Genomic DNA, 20,170 nt, shown 5'->3' with positions numbered 1-20,170 from the left:
GATCACATGTGGGATATTATGTTCTCAAGACTTCCTCTACATTGCTAAAATAGAACAGGTCCAAAAAACAAGCTACAAAAATGTTGGAAGTGAATTTTTTAGCTGCAATGCATGTTCCAGACTGCTGACACTGTTAGAAATTTGTTAGGAAAAGGTAAAGGAGGCACATAGGACCTTTAATACATTTGTTTTTGCCTCCATAAAATAGAAAAATTTGGTTTCAAATCTTTAAGGAGGCATTCCAACTTTCAGCATTTCAGAAGCTTGGGAAAGCCTCCTTGACACTTAGCATGGAGAATTAAAGGACAAATCCGGCTATTTATAAAATTAGGGAGCTGGACTTCTCCTTTAAAGCATTTTTTTCTAAATTATGGATGGTAGGAAAGGTACCATGTGTCTCCTTACTCTAACAGCTATGTAATTGTGTCAGCAGTTTGGAACATGATTTGCATCTGACAGACTTACTTTAGGTATAAAACATATTTAGAAAGACTTGTCAGTCCAATAAAATTTTTTTATATATATATATATATATATATATATATATATATATATATATTAGCCTTGTATGCCCTGATTTAAAATCTTTCTTTACTGTCTTGTAACACAACTCTCTTTTCCTCCCAAGATATAGGGGGTTTTACTGTATGGTTGAGCTATCACTAAATAATCATGGGCCTTAACAGCCAGCGCACCGGAAAGATTTTTACAGTGTATCCTGTTGCCAGCATGTAATGAGAGGTATGTTGTAATGTTCATTCACATGTACAGTACAGGATCTGCCCCAGATTTTATGCTGCAGAGTCTATGCTGTGTTCCATTATTTAGTTACATTAATATCTGCAGCATCAAATCTGCAAATCAAATCTGCTGCAGATCTTGAACATGTGATGCGGGGGGGAATTATTTAAACCTTTGTATATGTTAAACAGGCTGGCTAAATTCCTTATAAGGGTGCCTTAACACCTACCGTATCGCAGTAGAAAATCTGCTGCGGATCCGCAGCAGATTTAACTAAATGAATGAACACAGCATTAAATACGCACTGTCAAATCCGCTTCGGATCCGCAGCAGATTTGTAAGTGCGGATTTAGTGCTGTGTTCATTCATTTAGTTAAATCCGCTGCGGATCTGCTGCAGATCCGCAGCGGATTTTCTACTGCGATACGGTAGGTGTGAAGGCACCCTAAAAGTAAGAAATGTATTTTAATGCTAAGTTACCAACTCATTGTTTATTTTTTTTTTAATTCTTGCTGTGTCCCACTAATCATCTGGGCACATATGTGTCCCCCTTGCTGACCCATCTGTTAGTGCAGTTCAGATGGTGATCCTGTCCATAACATAGCTGCACATGAAGAAGCATGTGATGGATCACTCAACACCCCCATAGTACTACAGTGCACATGAGTAACTAACTTATTTGCAGTGGAGGACACCATGTAAGGTACATGACCACATGTTCCTCCATGCTCAGCCATTGCATGGGCAGGATCTACCTTAAAGAATGGGGTACAAAGAGGGCGTAGTTTACCTATATGAGCAACAACAAGTAAGTAACTATTAAACAGTAAAGGAGAACTCCGCCCTAAAGTATTTTTTAATATGTTATCACTTATGAAAAGTTAGACAAATTCTTAATGTACATTAATTATGGAAAATGCACATATAGGGCTATTTCCCTTATTTTAGTAGATCATGGAGCATTCAAATTCTCTCCCAATTCGTGACCTCACGAATCAGGGTGTAATTCCTATGGAGTGTCCAGCAGGGGGGCACACTATATATAGAATTCAATGAGTACCATTGACCTCTATATATAGTGCACCCCTGGTGGACACTCTATGGAATCTATGGCTGTGTATGTAAAACGTCTCTCTGCACACATATACACTGTACTACTCCCCCATCATCTGCTCATAGTATAAGTAGATGATGGGGAGTAGTACCAGGGCCATCCCCATCACCAATCCGCCCCCCCCCCCCGGCTGCCGCCACATATGCTCTGTACTATTTCTCTATAATCTGCTCATAGTAAGAGCAGATGATGGGGAAGTAGTACCAGGGCTATCCCCACCACCGCCGCCGCCAATGCCGCCCCTGCACTGTAGTTCACCTGATTGTGAAGCAGCATTCCGGAGCTCCGGATGACTATTCCCCCCGTGGCCTACTTCCTCCCTTAGACCAGGGCCTCAATTATAGCAGAGAACCCGCCTGGACCCCCTGCACCGCCACTGATGCCTGCCCCTGCTGTCACTCAATGCATACCTCTGCTGGCCACAGCTCTGGCATGCCGGGCAGGTCCGCTGCTGTAATTGAGGCCCCGGTCTCAGGGAAGAAGTAGGCCCCGGTCTCAGGCCTACTTCCCGGTCTAAGGGAGGAAGTAGGCAGCGGGGGGAATAGTGATCCGGAGCTCCGGAATGCTGCTCCAGGATTAGGTGAACTACAGTGCAGGGGCGGCATCGGCGGTGATGGGGATAGCCCTGGTACTACTTCCCCATCATCTGCTCATACTATGAGCAGATGATGGGGGAGTAGTACAGAGCATATGTGGCGGCAACAGAGGGCCCGGATTGGTGTTGGGGATGGCCCTGGTACTACTCCCCCATCATCTGCTCATACTATGAGTAGTACAGTGTATATGTGTGCAGACAGACGTTTTACATATACAGCCATAGATTCCATAGAGTGTCAAACAGGGGCGCACTATATATAGAAGTCAATGGTATTAAATTCTATATATAGAATTCTATTGAATTTCATTGAAATCTATATATAGTGCGGCCCCTGCTGGACACTCCATAGGAATTACACCCTGATTCGTAACATCATGAATTTTGAGAGAATTTCAAGACTCCATGGTCTACTAAATTAAGGGAAATAGCCCTATATGTGCCTTTCCCATAATTAATGTACATTAGGAATTTGTCATACTTTCCATAAGTGATAACATATTGAAAAATACTTTTGGCCGGAGTTGTCCTTTAAAAGACAGCCTTCCAGCAGAGGTGGTTGGTAAATGCACAGTGACTGAATTTATGCAACATTGGAATAAAACATATGTAAAAATAATTAGGACAGTCTTGACAGACTAGGTGGTTAATCTTCTATGTTTAAATGTTTATATCTAACCAGAGGTGCTAGAATAAGGTATTCTCACTGTCCCATTTAAAATATTTACTACCCTGCTGTTAATAGCAGGCCCTTTGCTTTGCCTTTCGGCACATTACATACATAAAACAGGAGCTGTCCAGCATGGATTTCTCTTGATATGGTCAAGACTCTTATCAAATGTGACAAGGTGATAAGACAAATGACCTTTAACAATAAAGGAATGGATCGTGAATGGGTCTAATAGCTAAATATGTTTGGAAAATGAAATGCACATAATATATTTTATGGATCTGGTTTCAAGAAGATTGCATATTTTTTTTAACTGAGAACATTTTCTTAAAACTTTCATAAAACATGTATACATGCAGATTGTTTCCTTCATAGATTTATTGAAAGATAGATGGATATCATACTCCAGAAGTAGCAATAACATAGTCTTAACGTAATATGTTTTTCTTATATGATGAAAACCAAACAAAAGATTTCAGTCTGTCTATACAATGTAATAACATTATCACTGTTAGGATAAATGTTGTGTTTTTAGCTTATTTAACACACATTACAAAGTTATATAACTTTGTAATGTATGTTAATAAGCTATATGGCCCTCACCCCCCCAAATGTCGTCAGAGCGGGGGGCGTGCCTGATCTTCTCCTTGGTGTCTTCCAGTGAAGTGAATGGGAGAGAAAAAAGCCACTTGGGCTAAGCAAGCCATGTGGTATGCTCCAACCAGTGTGCATGCGCACTAGCAGCCTTTTCTCTCCTATTCATTTCACTGGAACCTGGAAGTGAGAGAGTTCCGAAGACGCCGGTTCCGAAGATGCCGGCTGGTGGTGACGAGGACTTGGCCAGTGGAAATTTCTAGTGGCAATTGTCACTGGAGTGATGGTGAGTATAAAATGTGTGTGTGTGTGTGTGTGTGTGTGTCTGTTTTCTTTTTTCTTTTTTGTACTGCTGAAGTTGTCTTTTAAGGTTTTTTTTTTTTTAAGTAGAAGTGTTTTAGAAATCTGTATAACTTTCTGACTCCAGTTGATCTAACTTTTTTTTTCCATTTTTTACCCAGAGTAAGGCTATGTTCACACAATGTATTTTTTCGTATTTCTGCTGATTGCAACAACGGCCGTAGTTAATACAAAAAAATAAGTTGGCTTGCTGTCTATGGGGTCCCGGCTGGAGCGTATACACATAGTATACGGTCCGGGACCCCTAACGGCGCCGCAAATAATTGACATGTCAGTTTTTTGCAGCCGCTATTCATTGATTAGTGACCGCAGAAAGCTCAGTCAGTTCACACTATGAAGCAAGCGGCTCCGGCGCCGGCGCCCTCCGGTTGAGGGCGCGCACTGATGCAGGCCGAAAGATCATCCGGCCTGTACCGCAGTACCGGCTGGGATGATCTTTTCAGAGACCGGACGCTCCATGACCCGTGTGAACATGGCCTAACACTTTAATGATAATCATGATACAAATGTGTTTGTTCTTCGGAAGACATTGTGGTTTAAAAAAAATCGCAGGTAATATTTTACTGTTAAACGTCCAACATTCAAGACATAGAAACATAGAAGATTGTCAGCAGGAAAATCCCACCTGGTCGATCTAGTCTGCCCTATTAGTGTCTTCTTTCTTACTTTCTTAGGATAGATATATATTTATCCCAGGCATGTTTATATTCACTTATTGTAGAATGTAGAAGGAAAACCTTTTTATCATAAAATCTATGATATAAATTGTATTTTCTATCTGTATCACTTTACTCACTGCTTTACATGTACATTGTACATTGTTCTCTCTCCAGCCCCCCCAATGGCCTTTCAGTTTATGTAAATAAAGCTGTAAAGCTGTATAATGCTATTTTACACAGCAGTCCAATATACTTTGCAAATGCATTATATTTGGCTTATCCACTTACATTTACCTCTGCTTTTCTATAGAAAAAGTGGCAGTGATTAAAACAAGATAAAGGCTGGCACAGTTCAGTACTGTGCACTATATTCCATCACAGATGTGCATCATTTTGTGTTTTTATACACAGGCTACAAACTAGTCTTTAGACTGGCACACTGCTTTCCTCTTCTGTGTCGTACTTAGGCATTTTGGTATTTTATGCTTTGAATGAACTTATTGTGACCTTCAAGCTTGAAGCAGCCCTGGCCCTTTGTTGTGAAGTCATTCTCAATGAATGAAAATAATAAAAGACAGGCATGAAACAGCTCTGATGAAGATATTAAAAAGCCTGCAATATATGGACAACACTAAAATGAAGGCTTATACCCTGTGACGGATAATCAACAAAGATTGACACACCAATGAGAGATCTGCTTTCAGCCAGGGATCGTAGTAATCAAACTGTCATCCTTCAGGCAACAAACAAAAGAAGTTTGCCAGCAAGATAGCAGAAAGGATCCCCTGGGAACATAACCATACATTATGTTGGCACCTACACACAATGCTGCATATATTTTATTAACCCCGCTGTACCTGCATTTATTGTAACACAAGCTAAGGTTAGGCACAAGAAGGCAAACTATTATTAACACACCATTGCTGTATATGAATATAGCTTGCATGTATCAGATCTCTACATTTAAAGCAGCCATAACATTAAAGCCTTTGACAGTGAATAATATTGATATTCCCTACAGTAGCTATCAATGAATGATCATTAATGAATGAAATATCAAATCTCTGGCACCAGTTGATTTGAAAGTTTTTTTTTTTTTTTGCTGGAGTACTTTAAGCATCAGCCCATTACTAAACTTGATGTGTTAGAATCAGGAAAAATGAGCATGTGGAAGGACCTGTGCAACTTTGACAAGGGCTGAATTGTGATATCTCCTGGACCTGTGGGGTGTTCCTGGTATGCAGTATGACATTCCATGAACCATTGACAGGCTATGGGCACCCATAGGTCATTGATGTACGTGGGGAGTAAAGGCTAGCCCATTGCTCCAATCCCAAAGAAGAGCTACTGCAGCACAAACTGCTGGAAAAGTTACTGCTGGTTATGGTGGAGTCGTCTGAACATAGTACATTGTGAGGGTTATGAAGTGTCATATGGCAGCACCATGGGGAGAAGATAAGTTGTGGAAAATTATGTGGTCTGGGCAATATTTTGCAGGGGAACTTTGGGTTCTGGCATTCATATGGATGTTACATAGACGTGTACCAGGTAATATGTTCTACCACACTGCAAAAAATGTTCAGAACTGGTTAGAAAGAGTTCAAAGGGTTGACTTGGTCCGCAAATTCCCCAGACCTTTATGTGATCAAACATCTGTGTGGTGTACTGGAAAAATCTCATATATGGAGGCTCTGCCTCATAACTTAAAGGATCTTTTGCTAATGTATTGGTTCCAGATACCACAGGAGACCTCCAGAGGTCCTGTGCAAGCTGTTATGGCAAAACGATGGAGACCTCCACAATGATATACGTAAGTGGTTTTAATGTTATGGCTAATCAATGTACACTATCACAATGCAATTATCCAAGCCTATATGTATAAATAAACCGAAACCAACCAAGCTGTCCCTATATTGTATTAACATTCATCTCACCATGCTTTGCCTATACAAATTTAAAGAGATGAAAGTTTGATGCCTACGAAGAATCTTAGGACACAGTTGTTACCTTGGCAACCTTGTCATAGACTTCAATGGCCCTGACCCAGCTACAAAGCCCTTCACAGGCTGAAGAGACATTCTTAATGACAGCTGGCTGGAATTCCGGATTGCTGATAAAATCTCTTCTTATCTGGGCAATAACCTTTGGCGGAATATTGTCTTTATCAAATTCCTAGAAAACAAAAAAAACCGTAATTAATGTCAAATTCTCCGAGTTTTCATAATACAAGGAGAGAAATGTCAGATTTAGAACAAGTGGTGTGAAATATAATCTCTTTAGATAAAACTTATGCATAAAACTGTTGATGCTATTATGTACTGATTTCCAGCTATACAACGATAACTATTCAGCTTTCTTCTGTCTGGGAGCATTCTGAAATATTTCCTAATGAAGTTTATTTCAGCTTCTAAGGAAATTTATATAATCCTTCCCTATAACTGTGACCTAATATACTGTTGTATGGATCCTATTTACTGGTCACATTCTTCCTTGAGCTACTGTGTATTGCAGTGATAATAAACTACAGCCTGGAGATTGAATGTGGTGATATAATTTCTAATTGTTAGGGGAACTAGTAACAGCTGGTTGCTAGTAACAGATAGATTAGGACAGAACACAAGAAGTGGAGCTGAGTTTAGGAAATGTTATGAACAGGAGAGAGAGCTTGAGAAGGCCTGGGCTTAGTACATGCAAGCTGAACAAGTGTGCCTGATAAAGATGATCCACCATGTTTCTGAAAGGTATATCAAGGCTTCCCCTTCATCTTCCATCACCATAAAACACAGCACAGCTACCTGATACCTATGTACCTTACTACTGCTGTATGTGACTGCTCACAGACCATGCTGACCTCCTGTAACTCCCAGGCTTGGGGCGTCACGACTCAGCTCAGAAATGTCGGACCATCCGGTTAGTAACAGAGGCAGAACATCTCTTTAGTCACTGACTGATTGAGCTTGTACTTCCTGCTGGGTCGTGACGACACAGGAAGCTGGGAGAAACTGAAGACCTGAGGTTGAGATTAAGTTGGTGACAATGCACTGTGGGGGAATGGAGATGGGTGAGTATGACTTTATTATGTTTTGACCCCTCTGCCAGCTCTCCATTTTTACTTTTCGCCGAAGTTCTCCCTTGAAAAAAACCCTTTTGATCTAAATTTATCATTTGTCAGTGAAAAAAATTTAGTTAAACAATTTTTTTGTTGTTTTTTACAGATGAAAGTTCTTGGAAATAGTGCCTTGATCAGAGATAATATACAAGATCAAGCATCAAATATTTTGGCTCGTTAACTAAACTGATATGAGGAGAAAAACGCACTACATAAGTAAACATGCTAAAATATTAAGCAGTCCCTGGAATGGTTTGACATTATTCCGCCTGTCATATTCTCCCAAAGCTTAAAAAATTCAGGTTTGAAGCAAAGTGTTGGAGTGAAAAGAGTTAGAGAGCATTGATGTTTAAGTAAAAGAAAGACAAGATGTCACCTAAAAGATAAGAAAAAGATATAGCAAACCCCTACACTCTTTCATCTTACAAACTCTGCTGACTGAAAGAGAAGCCATAAAATTTATTCTACAAATCCAATGCTTGAGAGAAAAAACTATCTATCTTCTTACAGTTGGAAAAAGATTTGTTGGGAAAAAAATGTAAGAAAACAGTAGTAGTCTAGACAAGAATAAAGCAACTAGAGTTTTATGTGATGGTAAAAACATACAATACAAAGAGTCCATTACACTTGGGATTATACTAAGACATCAAAGCTAGCTATGATCTACCTAAACTACTTTAGATATTAACATATTGTTATTTTACACGTTATGGCAAGGTTGAAATGACAGTGTTTTTTTTGGATAGCAAATAATGAGCATGAACATTATTTGTGACCGTCATTGTCAAAAACTACCCTCTTTTATAAAAAAAACTACTCTCTGTCAATAGGACAGCCATCCAAAAAGATGGCCACAAAATGGCAGTGTGTGAACATAGCCTATACCTGTGTCGCAAATTAAGGCATTTAAAATATCCTGGTACAACAAAAGGTGGTCCTACACAAATTGATTTTCTAGGCCAACGCAATTGCACAATGAATTGGTAGAGATAATCAGTGGTTGCTTTTATAGTGGTTGCTTTATGGTGGCATCAATTGGTAAACATTCTTTTAAGACTTAAAATTTTCAAGAAAATGTAAAAATCAGAAGCATGATTTGCATAGATGTGTCAGCAGCACCTCATATGTGCTTATAAACTACAGTACAGTAGACATGACAAGACCCAGAAGAGAAAGAGGGCCTTTTAACATTTTAAGAGCAGATTTTGCAGGTCCATGATTTTGGGGTCCATGTAACATTAGTACAGCCCCTGCTGTACCAGTAGAGTTGGAAACATCCTAAAAGTGAACCAATTTTTAAACTACTCAAGGTATACACCTGTGGATAAAGCGATCATTTGATCCAACATATTTGGTGTTTTCCAAATATTAGTATGCAGTGGAAGCCCCACAGTAAATTATATATATATGCAAATATATATGCAAATATTAGTATGCAGTGGATGCCCCACAGTAAATTATATATATATATATATATATATATATATATGCATGCAATTATATATATATATATATATATATATATATTTCCATTTCAGTGCCCAATATTTTATGCATAACTTGTTCCACAGTAAAACAATGGCAATCTGATGATTTGCCTAGACATAAATCAGGATTCAGGAGCCTTATTTCCATTTAAGGCCTAAATGTGGTGGTTTACACTAAAGTGACCCACAATTGCAGATGTCTGACATTAACTAATTAAAGAATCTCCTAAAAGGTGATTTTGGAAACTATCCCCCTCAAGGTGTTATAGTTTATAGCAATGCAAGGTCAGTGGCCGATGATTTTTAGGCTGGAATAAACAACAACAATAAGTAAATCGTTTCATCAGCTGACCGTCTTTATTACACAAAGTGATAATCTGCACATCGGCCTGATTTGACACATCATTGCTCAAAGTAATAGGGTCCTAAGTGCTTGGAGTTTAGAATAATAAGAAAATAAGGGCAAATAACGGTCATTGTTGCATAATATCGGCCATTATTAATGATCGTGAACATTAATAACAATGTCAACAATGTTACAACAATGGCCATTATTTGCCCCTATTTTTACATTTTGTGAATTTAGCCTAAGGGTGCATTTACACATACAGGATCTGCAGCAGATTTAAAGTTGCAAATTTTCTCTCAATTTAATCGGGGCCATCAGATCTGCTGCAGTTCTGCTGCAGATTGAAATCTGCGCCATCAAATCTGCTGCAGATCCTGTACATGTAAACATACCTAAAGATGTTTTTTTTTTTTAGATGCAGGTGACCATAATATGAAAGGGGTTGAATGTGGGGAGTAAAAGACAGTCAAATATAATGCACAGACAGCTTCACCATGGTTGCCAGCTCCTGGTGTGTACAATATTTTACAGACTACCCTATATCATAATTAGGAGATTTAATAACTTTATTTTACTTAATCAATCAACTTAAATAATGCAAATAATGTCAGGGTGTTTAAGAAATATGCTTCACAGTAAGAAGTCTTAAAGTCATATGTGTGTATTAATTGCAATAACTTTGATTTCTAAAGAGCTCAAGTTACCATCCAGTACAAAGCTGTTACTCATACCTCCTTTTTATTAACACCATTAAAATTAACTTGTGAAGTATTTTTTTGTCTTTTATTTTTCTAATATTAGTAGCCACAGTGAAATGTAAAATATAACCGAAAGACACAACAGAGACAAAAAAAATGCCAAAGGATCAAGTCATGAAAGACACCTAAAAATTTTAAATTTAGAGCAAGTAGTAGTAGCAAAGCTGAAGTTACTTTTTAACTAATAAACTTGTGCTAATACAGACTGGAAAGTAAGAGATGCGCTAAAAGATGAAGACAAAACATAGAAAAGATAAATCAACTAAACCATGAAATACAAATATATGCATTATTGAATATTTCCCATACCCATAGTATACCCTAAATTAAAGGGTGTGTTTCTAAATAAAGTGATGCCTGCAAGGTTAAACAACAATATCAAAATGTATAACTATGAAAACACGTTATGGCTATGTTCACACAATGTCATAAATTGAGAAAAAGGCGCCCGATTTTGTTATTTAAAAAAACATCAGTTTTTGCCGCGATTTAACTGACTGCAATGGCAATGCATTGAAGACAATGGGAAGACGGACGTCCAATGCACACAGTGTATTGAATAACGGACAGTTTTGTCACGGACGTCAAAATATTGAACATGATCATTATTTTCAGACATCTTTTGCAAACAGCGGATGTTTTTTATTAGTTGTTCACACACAGTTTTTCTTTTTCCACCAATCTTTCTCTGTTTTTACTATGAAATTCAATTGACTTTTCAATTAAGCCATACCCAAAGGGCAATTAGTAATCTCAAACTAGAATACCAGTCATTGCACTAAGGGGAAGCAAGGCTGCTAAATGACGTCCGTTGTTTTATACTCAAAATGACGGACGTCATTTTAAACAGAGCTAAAAACCCTGTTGTGTGAACATAGCCTATTATGGAATTCATAGACCATTTTTCAGTGTGGATCCTTTGCACACAAAGTAAAGATGCAGACATGTTTTTTTGCATTTTGACATGTTTGTTGTGGCTCTAGCTATAAAAGATTGGTTAGGTATTTATTAGTCCATGATAGCTTGTTTTTGAAGGATGACCATTTGGTACCATTTGCAGCACATACAACTTTTTGATCACTTTTTATTCTATTGTTTTGAGAGGCAAGATGTGCAAACAACTAATTTAGCATTCTCGGTGCAGGATAACTAACAGCATCTTACAGTATAGTTATAGATGCAGAATTAAGGGTTGTTGAAGATGTTTAGAAAATATGTGATGGGGTGTTTTCCTTTTATTTTTGGTAAGGTAATCAAACCTGTGAACTACTAGTTGCTCATATGATAAACAGCAATACTTCTGTTATGCAGCATATTATGTATGTCTGTGTAAAACTTCGATACATGGCATGACTATTAAGCCCTCAGCTGCCATAGAAACCCATTGTCATCCCATAATCATATGTGGGTGCACCCATAAAGTGATACAGAGTCCCACCATCTAATAACTTAGATGTAGCAGTAAGCATTGACTATAATATTATATAGATTAAATGGCTGAGATATGAGATATTTCTGATCCTGTTTATTTTAGCATGGTTATTGCTGTGATACCCATGATATACTACTATGAAGCAGAAAGTAAAGGGGTTAAATAAATATACATATTGTGTGGCCTTTGTACTTTCGAATGTACTGACAAATAAATCATCATCCACAAATATAATAACCAAAAAGTGAAACCACATATATCCAATTTTTAAAAAATTCCAGCAAATTATTATTTTCATTTATTTACTTTGGATCATTTAAACAGTTTTACATTGTTCACAGATGGGTTTGCATAGAGGCGAGCTCTTATGTATACGAGTAGAAATATAAGACCTGGCATGTTATTAGGTTAACAGGAAATCTTGAACTCTCATTTCTCATATTAGTTCATTTTCATGCTGTTGACGAATGCTGCTACAAATAACACAGCAGGAAAAATATTTACTACGTTGAAGAAAACAACTGATGATATTGTAGAATTATGTTACATTCACAAACTCTATAAAGAAAGTCTTTTTTAACACTTTTTTATTTCAGTGTTTGGGAAAATAAATGTGTAAGTAGCAGATAAAAAAAAGAAATTGTCACTGTAGGGTACACAGTCCTTGGTCTGGTCACTAGATTAAGTACAGTAAATGCACAATACAGGCATCCAAGGCAGAAAATCCTCAGTTAAATTCCCTTTAATTCACACTTGCAACCCCCACCCCTCTATGAGACGCCTCAATAGATTCTAATGGAGCTGCATCACAGAGAGGCGGGATTTCCCAGTGCCCGGGAATAGAACAAAGTTGTATGGGGGAACAAGCCGCGGTTCAACAAAAGGACTGCGGCACCAGCTTCCCCGCACCAACGCTGTTCTATCCATGTGAAAATCTTGAAGAGAATGTACTGGTACATTCGCTTTAATCTGAAAAATATTGTCTCTCCAGTGCCCTGTGTCCCTCAGTGTCCCTCTGCCATCATCCTCTCCAGCAGCCAAAGCCCGCACAGCTCTGTGACTCGGGTCGTGACATCACCATTTTAACCATGAGTGAAGCCTTGATGCAGTAGTAAGTGCAGGAGAATAAGCACTTTATAAGCATTTCCCATAATAAGTGCATATTGATGATTTGTATAACTTTGGGGGGGCAATACAATACTTTGATTAAAAAAAAAATTCTGGACTTCTCCTTTATTTAAAATAAAAATGATTAGAATAAATACAGAAAAGAAAAACAAAGCAAAACACAAAAACATATACTAAAAGAGGAAACTATATGGGCCTACCTTCAGTGAATCCAAAAACTTCATGTCTCCTAACATTTTTTTTGAAGACGGCCAGAAATCATCAATAACTTTCCCAGCTTGATCTGTCTTCTTTTCTGGTTTAATCCCCTTTGGATAAAATAAACACATGCAATTTCAATAGGACAGGGACATTCTAGACAACTCGAAAGCTACTCAATGGAGAACAAACAACTGAAAAAGAAAAGTCCATCCTGTTGTAATCCATGTTCCAATAATCATAAAAAACTAAGGCATACATTGATTGGTACCTTTACCTTCAAAATGCAAATTGCAGTACTCCAGGCGTACTCCAGAAGGCGTACTCCAGAAGGGGGGTTCTGCATGGTTTTCAGTAGAGTGATGTCACTGGCTTTTAATGTATCCAGTGCCGCAATGGCAGCATTTAATGCAGGAATTGCAACACTCAGCTTCTGCTCACATTCTTCCTGTAAGAAGAAACCATAAATCTAATTAACAGCTGCAAAAAATGGGGAGTAATCATGCTTCAGTAATGTTTTATGAAAAACCAGTCAGTCTGGAAAGCATGTTATTGGTGAGTGATCACAAGAAGTATATATTGTAAAGTTTTTTTTTTTTTTTTTTTTTTACTGTTAATTCGATTTTTTGAGTTATTTTTATTTTAAAGAAAAGGCTGCAGAGGAAGCGTGTTACTGCATCTGCATCTTCCTGTCACTCAATCTGAGTATACCTACTGTGTGTCAGAAACCCCTTATTCCACATATCTAAACATGGCATCTTGGATATAAAACACCTTGCTTTTCATTCCTTTCTTGAAGTTAGATATTACAAACCCTAGGAAAAATAACTCAGCAAGTAATTCTCCAGGGTCCAGTGTAGCAAACGTTTCCAACTAAAACGTTGAGCACAAAAAGCAAGGCAAAAAGTAATGTGCTTTTAAAGGATTGAAATGGACATGATCAGCCTATTATCCTATAGTGTTGATCCAGGGGAAGGCAAATGAACCTATAGGAGTCAGTTATGAATTGCCTCAAATTTGGAGGAAGAATTCCCTTCCAACGTCAATGTGACAATGTGAGTAAATCTAGGGCTAAATTACTCATCTAAAACCAATTTGTAATATTAGTGAAAAGAATCATGATACTAAATTGTTTAAAGGTGGCACATAGATCCAGATGATTGATTTAACAGCATCTACCTTCCCTCAGTTATTTCTTTCTTTCAGACGCACTCCATGACCCTATGCATAACTGGTCCAGTTATTCAATTTTCCAAAGGTTCTTAAGGTTAAAGTGTATCTGTCATTAGCCAGCTTTACCAAATTAGCTGCTGCCGGATGATCGGATAACTATGGATAACCACATAACCCTATGATTAAATAGGGTTTGTGAAGGAAACTCATCGGGCATGGTTGTATCCTTAGTTACTTCTGGAGGCAGGTGAGACTGCATGCAGATCGGTAAAGCTGGCTAGTAAAAGGTATGCTTTAAAGTGACCATACTTTTATCATCAAAGAAACCAAAAGGCACACAATTAGTTCTCTCATACGTGCTATAACGTCTGCTGCCTGTTACCACCACTATATGAATAAGGTTTGTGTGTCTATGATATTGATATGTGAAAAACATGGCCAGAGAATGGTATCCATGCATAAATATGAGGCCTAGCAGAAGGAAAGGGGGGGGGGGGGGGTTAAAACCCAAATGTGCCTCCTTCAAACACAAAATTGAACTCTGTTAGGCTATGTTCACACTGCGTATCTTTCCGTCTGTAGTGCGAACCGCAAATATACGCACGTAGTTTTGAGGTTGATGCGTTTGCTTGAAAGTATACGATATAAGCCCGCAGAATGCACACTACGTATGAGCTTACGGCCGGATCGTATACAGCGCCGTGAAAAATGAACAAGACCATTGTTTGAGGACGGAAATGTTCCAACTCACGGCCGTGGATTTCCTTGCGGTCCCGTACGGAGTACTTATTTCAGCCAAATTGAACTTTATTTTTCGATCCAAAAGGTTCTGTGTGGTTTACGGGGCTGGGTGAAGATTTCCAAGTAAATGACCTGTTTCAGATCGCTTCGAATCAAGCTAGGGAAGCATAACTTTACTACGGGCGTATGTTCATGCTCTGTACGCATCCGGCCGCATGTCGATTTTTCCCACGCCCGTAGTTTCAGCCGCACATGTACGGTGGCGTATGAACTACAGACGGAAAGATACGCAGTGTGATCATAGCCTTAGACGGGTGTTTTGGCACCTCTAATTTGCTTCTTTTATAATGGGGGGGGAGCACATAAATACAGACAAATATAGATCTTCATTACAAAGCTAGAGGAGTAGTCAAAGCACACTAATGCAAAGCACAAAGAAGCGCCCATCAATATTGTAGTATTTGTAAAAATACATGTCCATGTCCATCTTGTAAGTTGTCTGATTTGTGTGTACATGCTACTTTAAAATTACTTCAGCCACAGAAACCAATGATCCACAAAACTTTAAAACATTCAAACATTTTCATAACCAACCGACCCAAAGTACCACCCAAAGTACAGAAAACTAAATTATGGGTAGCACTGTAGATCTAACCTCGGTCCATGGAGCATTGCTGGCTAGTGCCACAGTACAGGAACCACTGAATAACTGAGCTAAAATTACTCTAAAAGTTTTGGGTGAAAAATGTGGTATCCAAGCCAGTTGTGACATAACACCAATGTAAGTTTATGTTTGAACTTTCAAAGTTGTTAGTGTATTATTGCATCTTTTCATATTTAGGGTACGTTCACATAACATTTCTTTTATCAGCCGTATTGGACAGATGCCATTTTGAGGTAAAAATTATGATTTTGATAATTACACTCATAAAGGCTATGTTCACACAATGTTGTTTTTATGTAAAGAACGGACGCTGATTGCAATTGATCCATTCATTACTGCAGGGGTGGACAATGCAATGCTGCCCGCTGTGTTCATGCATCATTATATTAATACACATTCTTTGGAACAGGTGTTAAAATAATGTACCTGCCTATTATTTCCAGATGCAGTTCAATGAACAGTGTCCAGAAATAATAGCTGTTCACACAATGTAATGAGCGGTGGCGGCCACACATTACATTGTAGTGAATGGCTAATTGATTTGTGGGCACACCCGAAGGTGCCCGCCAGTCAATTGTAAAAAAAGAGCGTTCCTGCAGCCGATACAGAGGTATGGGCTGCAGGAACATCCTGAATGCAGCCCGGCGGCCGACAGTTTAATAGTGTCCGTTGCTATGCAAAAGATGCTGTTAAACCAAGGTGAACATAGCCAAATAAAGAGCATGATCACTATTTTCTCCTGAAATTGACAACCAACCAAAAATACGCCCCCCCCCCCAAATGCTATGTAAATGCTCAGTGTTATACAGAACAATATAACATATTGCAGCTGGCTTACTCTCAGAACAACCTGCAGTATTGTTTTATAAATCAGGTTCACTCATTAGCAAAAGGTCCAGTTGTACATATCGAGCCGACTCCAAAAGTCATTAAATAAAAGACTTTTTAATATTGATAAGACCATTTATTGATTAGAAAAAAGGTCTAGTTTTATAGACTGAAGAGCTTCACTCATCAATTAGATAAAGTTGCTCCACTGAGCGGCCTCACAGATACTCATCAACTAAATCATGATACTACGCCATATAAAAGTATTAACTATCATCCCGCTTTGTGGCTACTGATATATATCAATTTGTTTGTACGTATTGTGCTCAAACAATGATTTATGAAAGCTGTGAAAGGGGTCTGAAACATAGGCAATAATAGGCAGCTTTTTTCTCTTTAATCTCATTTTACAGAAATATTCTCTTTTTTAGTGTATAGTCTTCCACAACAGAATTTCTGTGTAGCAAAAAGTCTGTCTTTACTGATAAAAGTCACTTTGTACAGTAAAATGGTTCCTTTGGGCTACATCCGTGTGCTTGCTCAGTGATTTACAGGTTGCTTGTACTGCAGATCTTCTCATTTCTCAAAGCCTGAGGTGAATGTCCCATTTATAGTGAGCAGCTACTGAGAGAATGAAAAGTGACTCCACTGTAAATACTGTACAGCAGAGAGGAAACATGGAGGGATTAAACAACTGGTTTGTTAGAAACCCATTGATGACAGAATTCATATTGCAAACAGTAAAATGTGTCTCCAGTGCCATGACTCTGAAGGCAATTGTTAGGATTTTTTGAAAGAAAGCATAAAAGAATCCTCATAGATGTTCATGCTAGAATTTATATTGCAATATAAATGATTGTTCTCTTTTGTCATCCGTTTTAGGCACAGAACAATCCACTGCAGTATCCCCTCACAGGAATATAAATTTACATAGGAATCAAAAGGTTTCCTTGAGATCAGACTTCATGAATCAATGGTGACCGTATTGTTTCAGTTCTCACAAATTTGTTAAAAAGAGAAATATATTTAGAAGCTAAGATTTCATAGTATATTTCATAATATAGGGCGATGTCAAAAAACTAAAAACTGATGGATTATTTATTTTTCTAGGTTGCAATGAGAGAGAAGAATATAAGAGAGAAACAAGGAAGGAGAAAACAAGGATTATACATTTCTATGATATCTGGCTGACTTTCTGACAAAATCATAACTTCATAGCTACTAAAAGTTGCTGGATACATAGACAAATAAGGCTGGTATCGTACTATGTTAAGCCGTGTCTATAGACATTAGGAGACATCCCGAAGTGTACGTCTGAAGTATACTTATGACAAATGCCCCTCCATAGGATAAGGGCATATACCATTCTTTCAGCTCAATAAAATAGTGTGGTAGTCCATGCTATTTCATCTAGCAGACCCCACTGTACATGTCCCAGATACCAGATACTTTTTAATGTATGCGCTGGGCCCTATTTTATCTTAAACAGGGCCTGTTGTATGCAAAGAGCCTTAAGATGGTCAGAAGCTGCTTGACACAGATACAACATATATACATGTGGACAAAACAGTTGGTACCCTTTCATTAAAGAAAAAAAAATCTTCAACTTGAAGCTTACAAAATGATACTTTTCAAATTTTTGAAAATCTACTAAAATAAGGCCAGGACAAACTGGCCTGGACAAAAATGTTGGTACCCATTTACCTAATATTTTGTTGCACAACCTTTGTTGAGGCAATCACTATAAACAAATGATTTCTTTAACTTAATGAGGCTTCTGTTCTTGAAGCTTCGTGTTGTGACGAAGCATGACACTACTTTTTATCAATTAGAAGTGAGTGCCGCATTACCCTATTTCTCATGGACTAGAACATGGGCTCTTGTCCTGGCGCAGAGCACCGATATCTACATGGAGGTGTCCAAATGATCCAGCTCCATGTTTGTTTCCTGTTTTTCAGTGAGTGGGTAGTGCCGATACCCCATTTTACTTTGTTAAGTTTATTTTTTAGTTGTTCACACACAGTTTTTTTTTGTCCACCGTCCTTTCACCGTTTCTACTATTAAATTAAATAGGTTTTTCAATTAAAGACACCCCCTGAAGGGGGTCTGACAGGAAGTCAGACGGCTAAATGACGGCCGTTTTAGACGTCTAAACGGACGTCATTTTAGACGGAGCTTGAAAAAGGTTGTGTTAACATAGCCTATATGTTTCCTTACTTTTTCTTACTTTGCAATGTTAATTTCTAAACTTAACCTCCTGGTTTAACCCAGCTAGCACTGTTGCCTATTGGGGGCTGCCATTTAGGGTGAATGGCAAAGTAGATAGGAGTAGAAGGAAGGTTAAGTTTTAGGGTTGCACTCACCCTTTATGGTCTGTTTACACAGACAGATTTATCTGACTGATTTTGGAAGCCAAAGCCAGGAATGGATTTGAGGACAGGAGAAATCTCAGTCTTTCCTTTATGACCTGTTCCCTGTTTATAGCCTGTTTCTGGCTTTGGCTTAAAAATTCTGTCAGATAAATCTGCCTGTGTAAATGCACCATTATCCTCTTCTGATGCAACATCAAGTTTCATTTGATGCTTTATATCAGATTTAATTCTCCTCTAAAAATTCTGTGGGAAGGAACACTTGATCAGTAAAGCTAAATTGCCTGCTAAAATTCATATGCTCATGTGTATAAGGCTTTAAAGCAGACAGGTAGCACATTGACCAGACTTCAACTATACACAAAACAAATCCTGCTAAAATACTAACAAAAAAACAGACCTTAAAAATAACTACAGATATGAATACATATCCAAATACATATCCAATGTTTAGGTATATATATATATATATATATATATATATATATATATATATATATACTAGAAAATGTACCCGGCGCTGCCCGGGTATAAAGTGTCAGTGTGTTAATTAGATTTGTTCTCAGGTGCCCAGGAGGCCAAGCTAAAGGTATTGTTTCATCTGAGTTAATCAGTGAAATTAGTGTATACCTGTACTGCATAGTTGGAGGGGTTCTGTATACCCACAATGTATAGTTTTTAGGGGTCTCGCATATCTGTAGTGCATAGTTGGGGGGGCTGTATACCTATAGTGTATAGTTCGGGGGTCCTGTATACCTGTAGTGTGTAGTTAAGGGGGGCTGTATACCTGTAGTGTATAGTTGAGGGAGGTCCTGTATACCTGCAGTGTACAGTTGGTGAAGGTCCTGTATACCTGTACTGTATAGTTCGGGGGTCCTGTATACCTGTAGTATATAGTTGGTGCTGTATACCTGTAATGTATAGTTGGTGGAGGTCTTGTATACCTGTAGTTTATAGTTTGAGGGTCCTGGATACCTGTAGTATATAGCTGGTGGAGTTCCTGTATACCTGTAGTATGTAGTTCAGGGATCCTGTATACCTGTAGTAAATAGTTTGAGGGTCCTGTATAACTATAGTATAGAGTTGGTGGAGGTCCTGTATACCTGTAGTGTATAGTTTGGGGTCCTATATACCTGTAGTATATAGCTGGTGGAGTTCCTGTATACCTGTAGTATATTTGGGGTCCTGTATACTTGTAGTA

General features: G+C 38.2%; 1 protein-coding gene across 1 annotated transcript in view; it reads right to left on the bottom strand.

Moving 5' to 3' along the window:
- The window catches only part of LOC138783023 (dynein axonemal heavy chain 3-like), an 877,176-nt gene that overhangs the window by 129,151 nt on the left and 727,855 nt on the right, over window positions 1-20,170 (bottom strand). Inside the window, exons 55-57 of the mRNA XM_069957145.1 lie at window positions 13,472-13,642; window positions 13,197-13,304; window positions 6,741-6,905 (exon numbers count right to left, since the gene is read on the bottom strand). Coding sequence (XP_069813246.1) covers window positions 6,741-6,905; window positions 13,197-13,304; window positions 13,472-13,642 — 444 coding nt within the window. The remainder of the gene's footprint in view (window positions 1-6,740; window positions 6,906-13,196; window positions 13,305-13,471; window positions 13,643-20,170) is intronic.

The sequence above is a fragment of the Dendropsophus ebraccatus genome, chromosome 1 (assembly GCF_027789765.1).
Source record: "Dendropsophus ebraccatus isolate aDenEbr1 chromosome 1, aDenEbr1.pat, whole genome shotgun sequence".
Lineage (NCBI taxonomy): Eukaryota > Metazoa > Chordata > Amphibia > Anura > Hylidae > Dendropsophus > Dendropsophus ebraccatus.
Note: the sequence above shows the minus strand (reverse complement) of the source record. Positions and strands in the feature narration are given on the sequence as shown.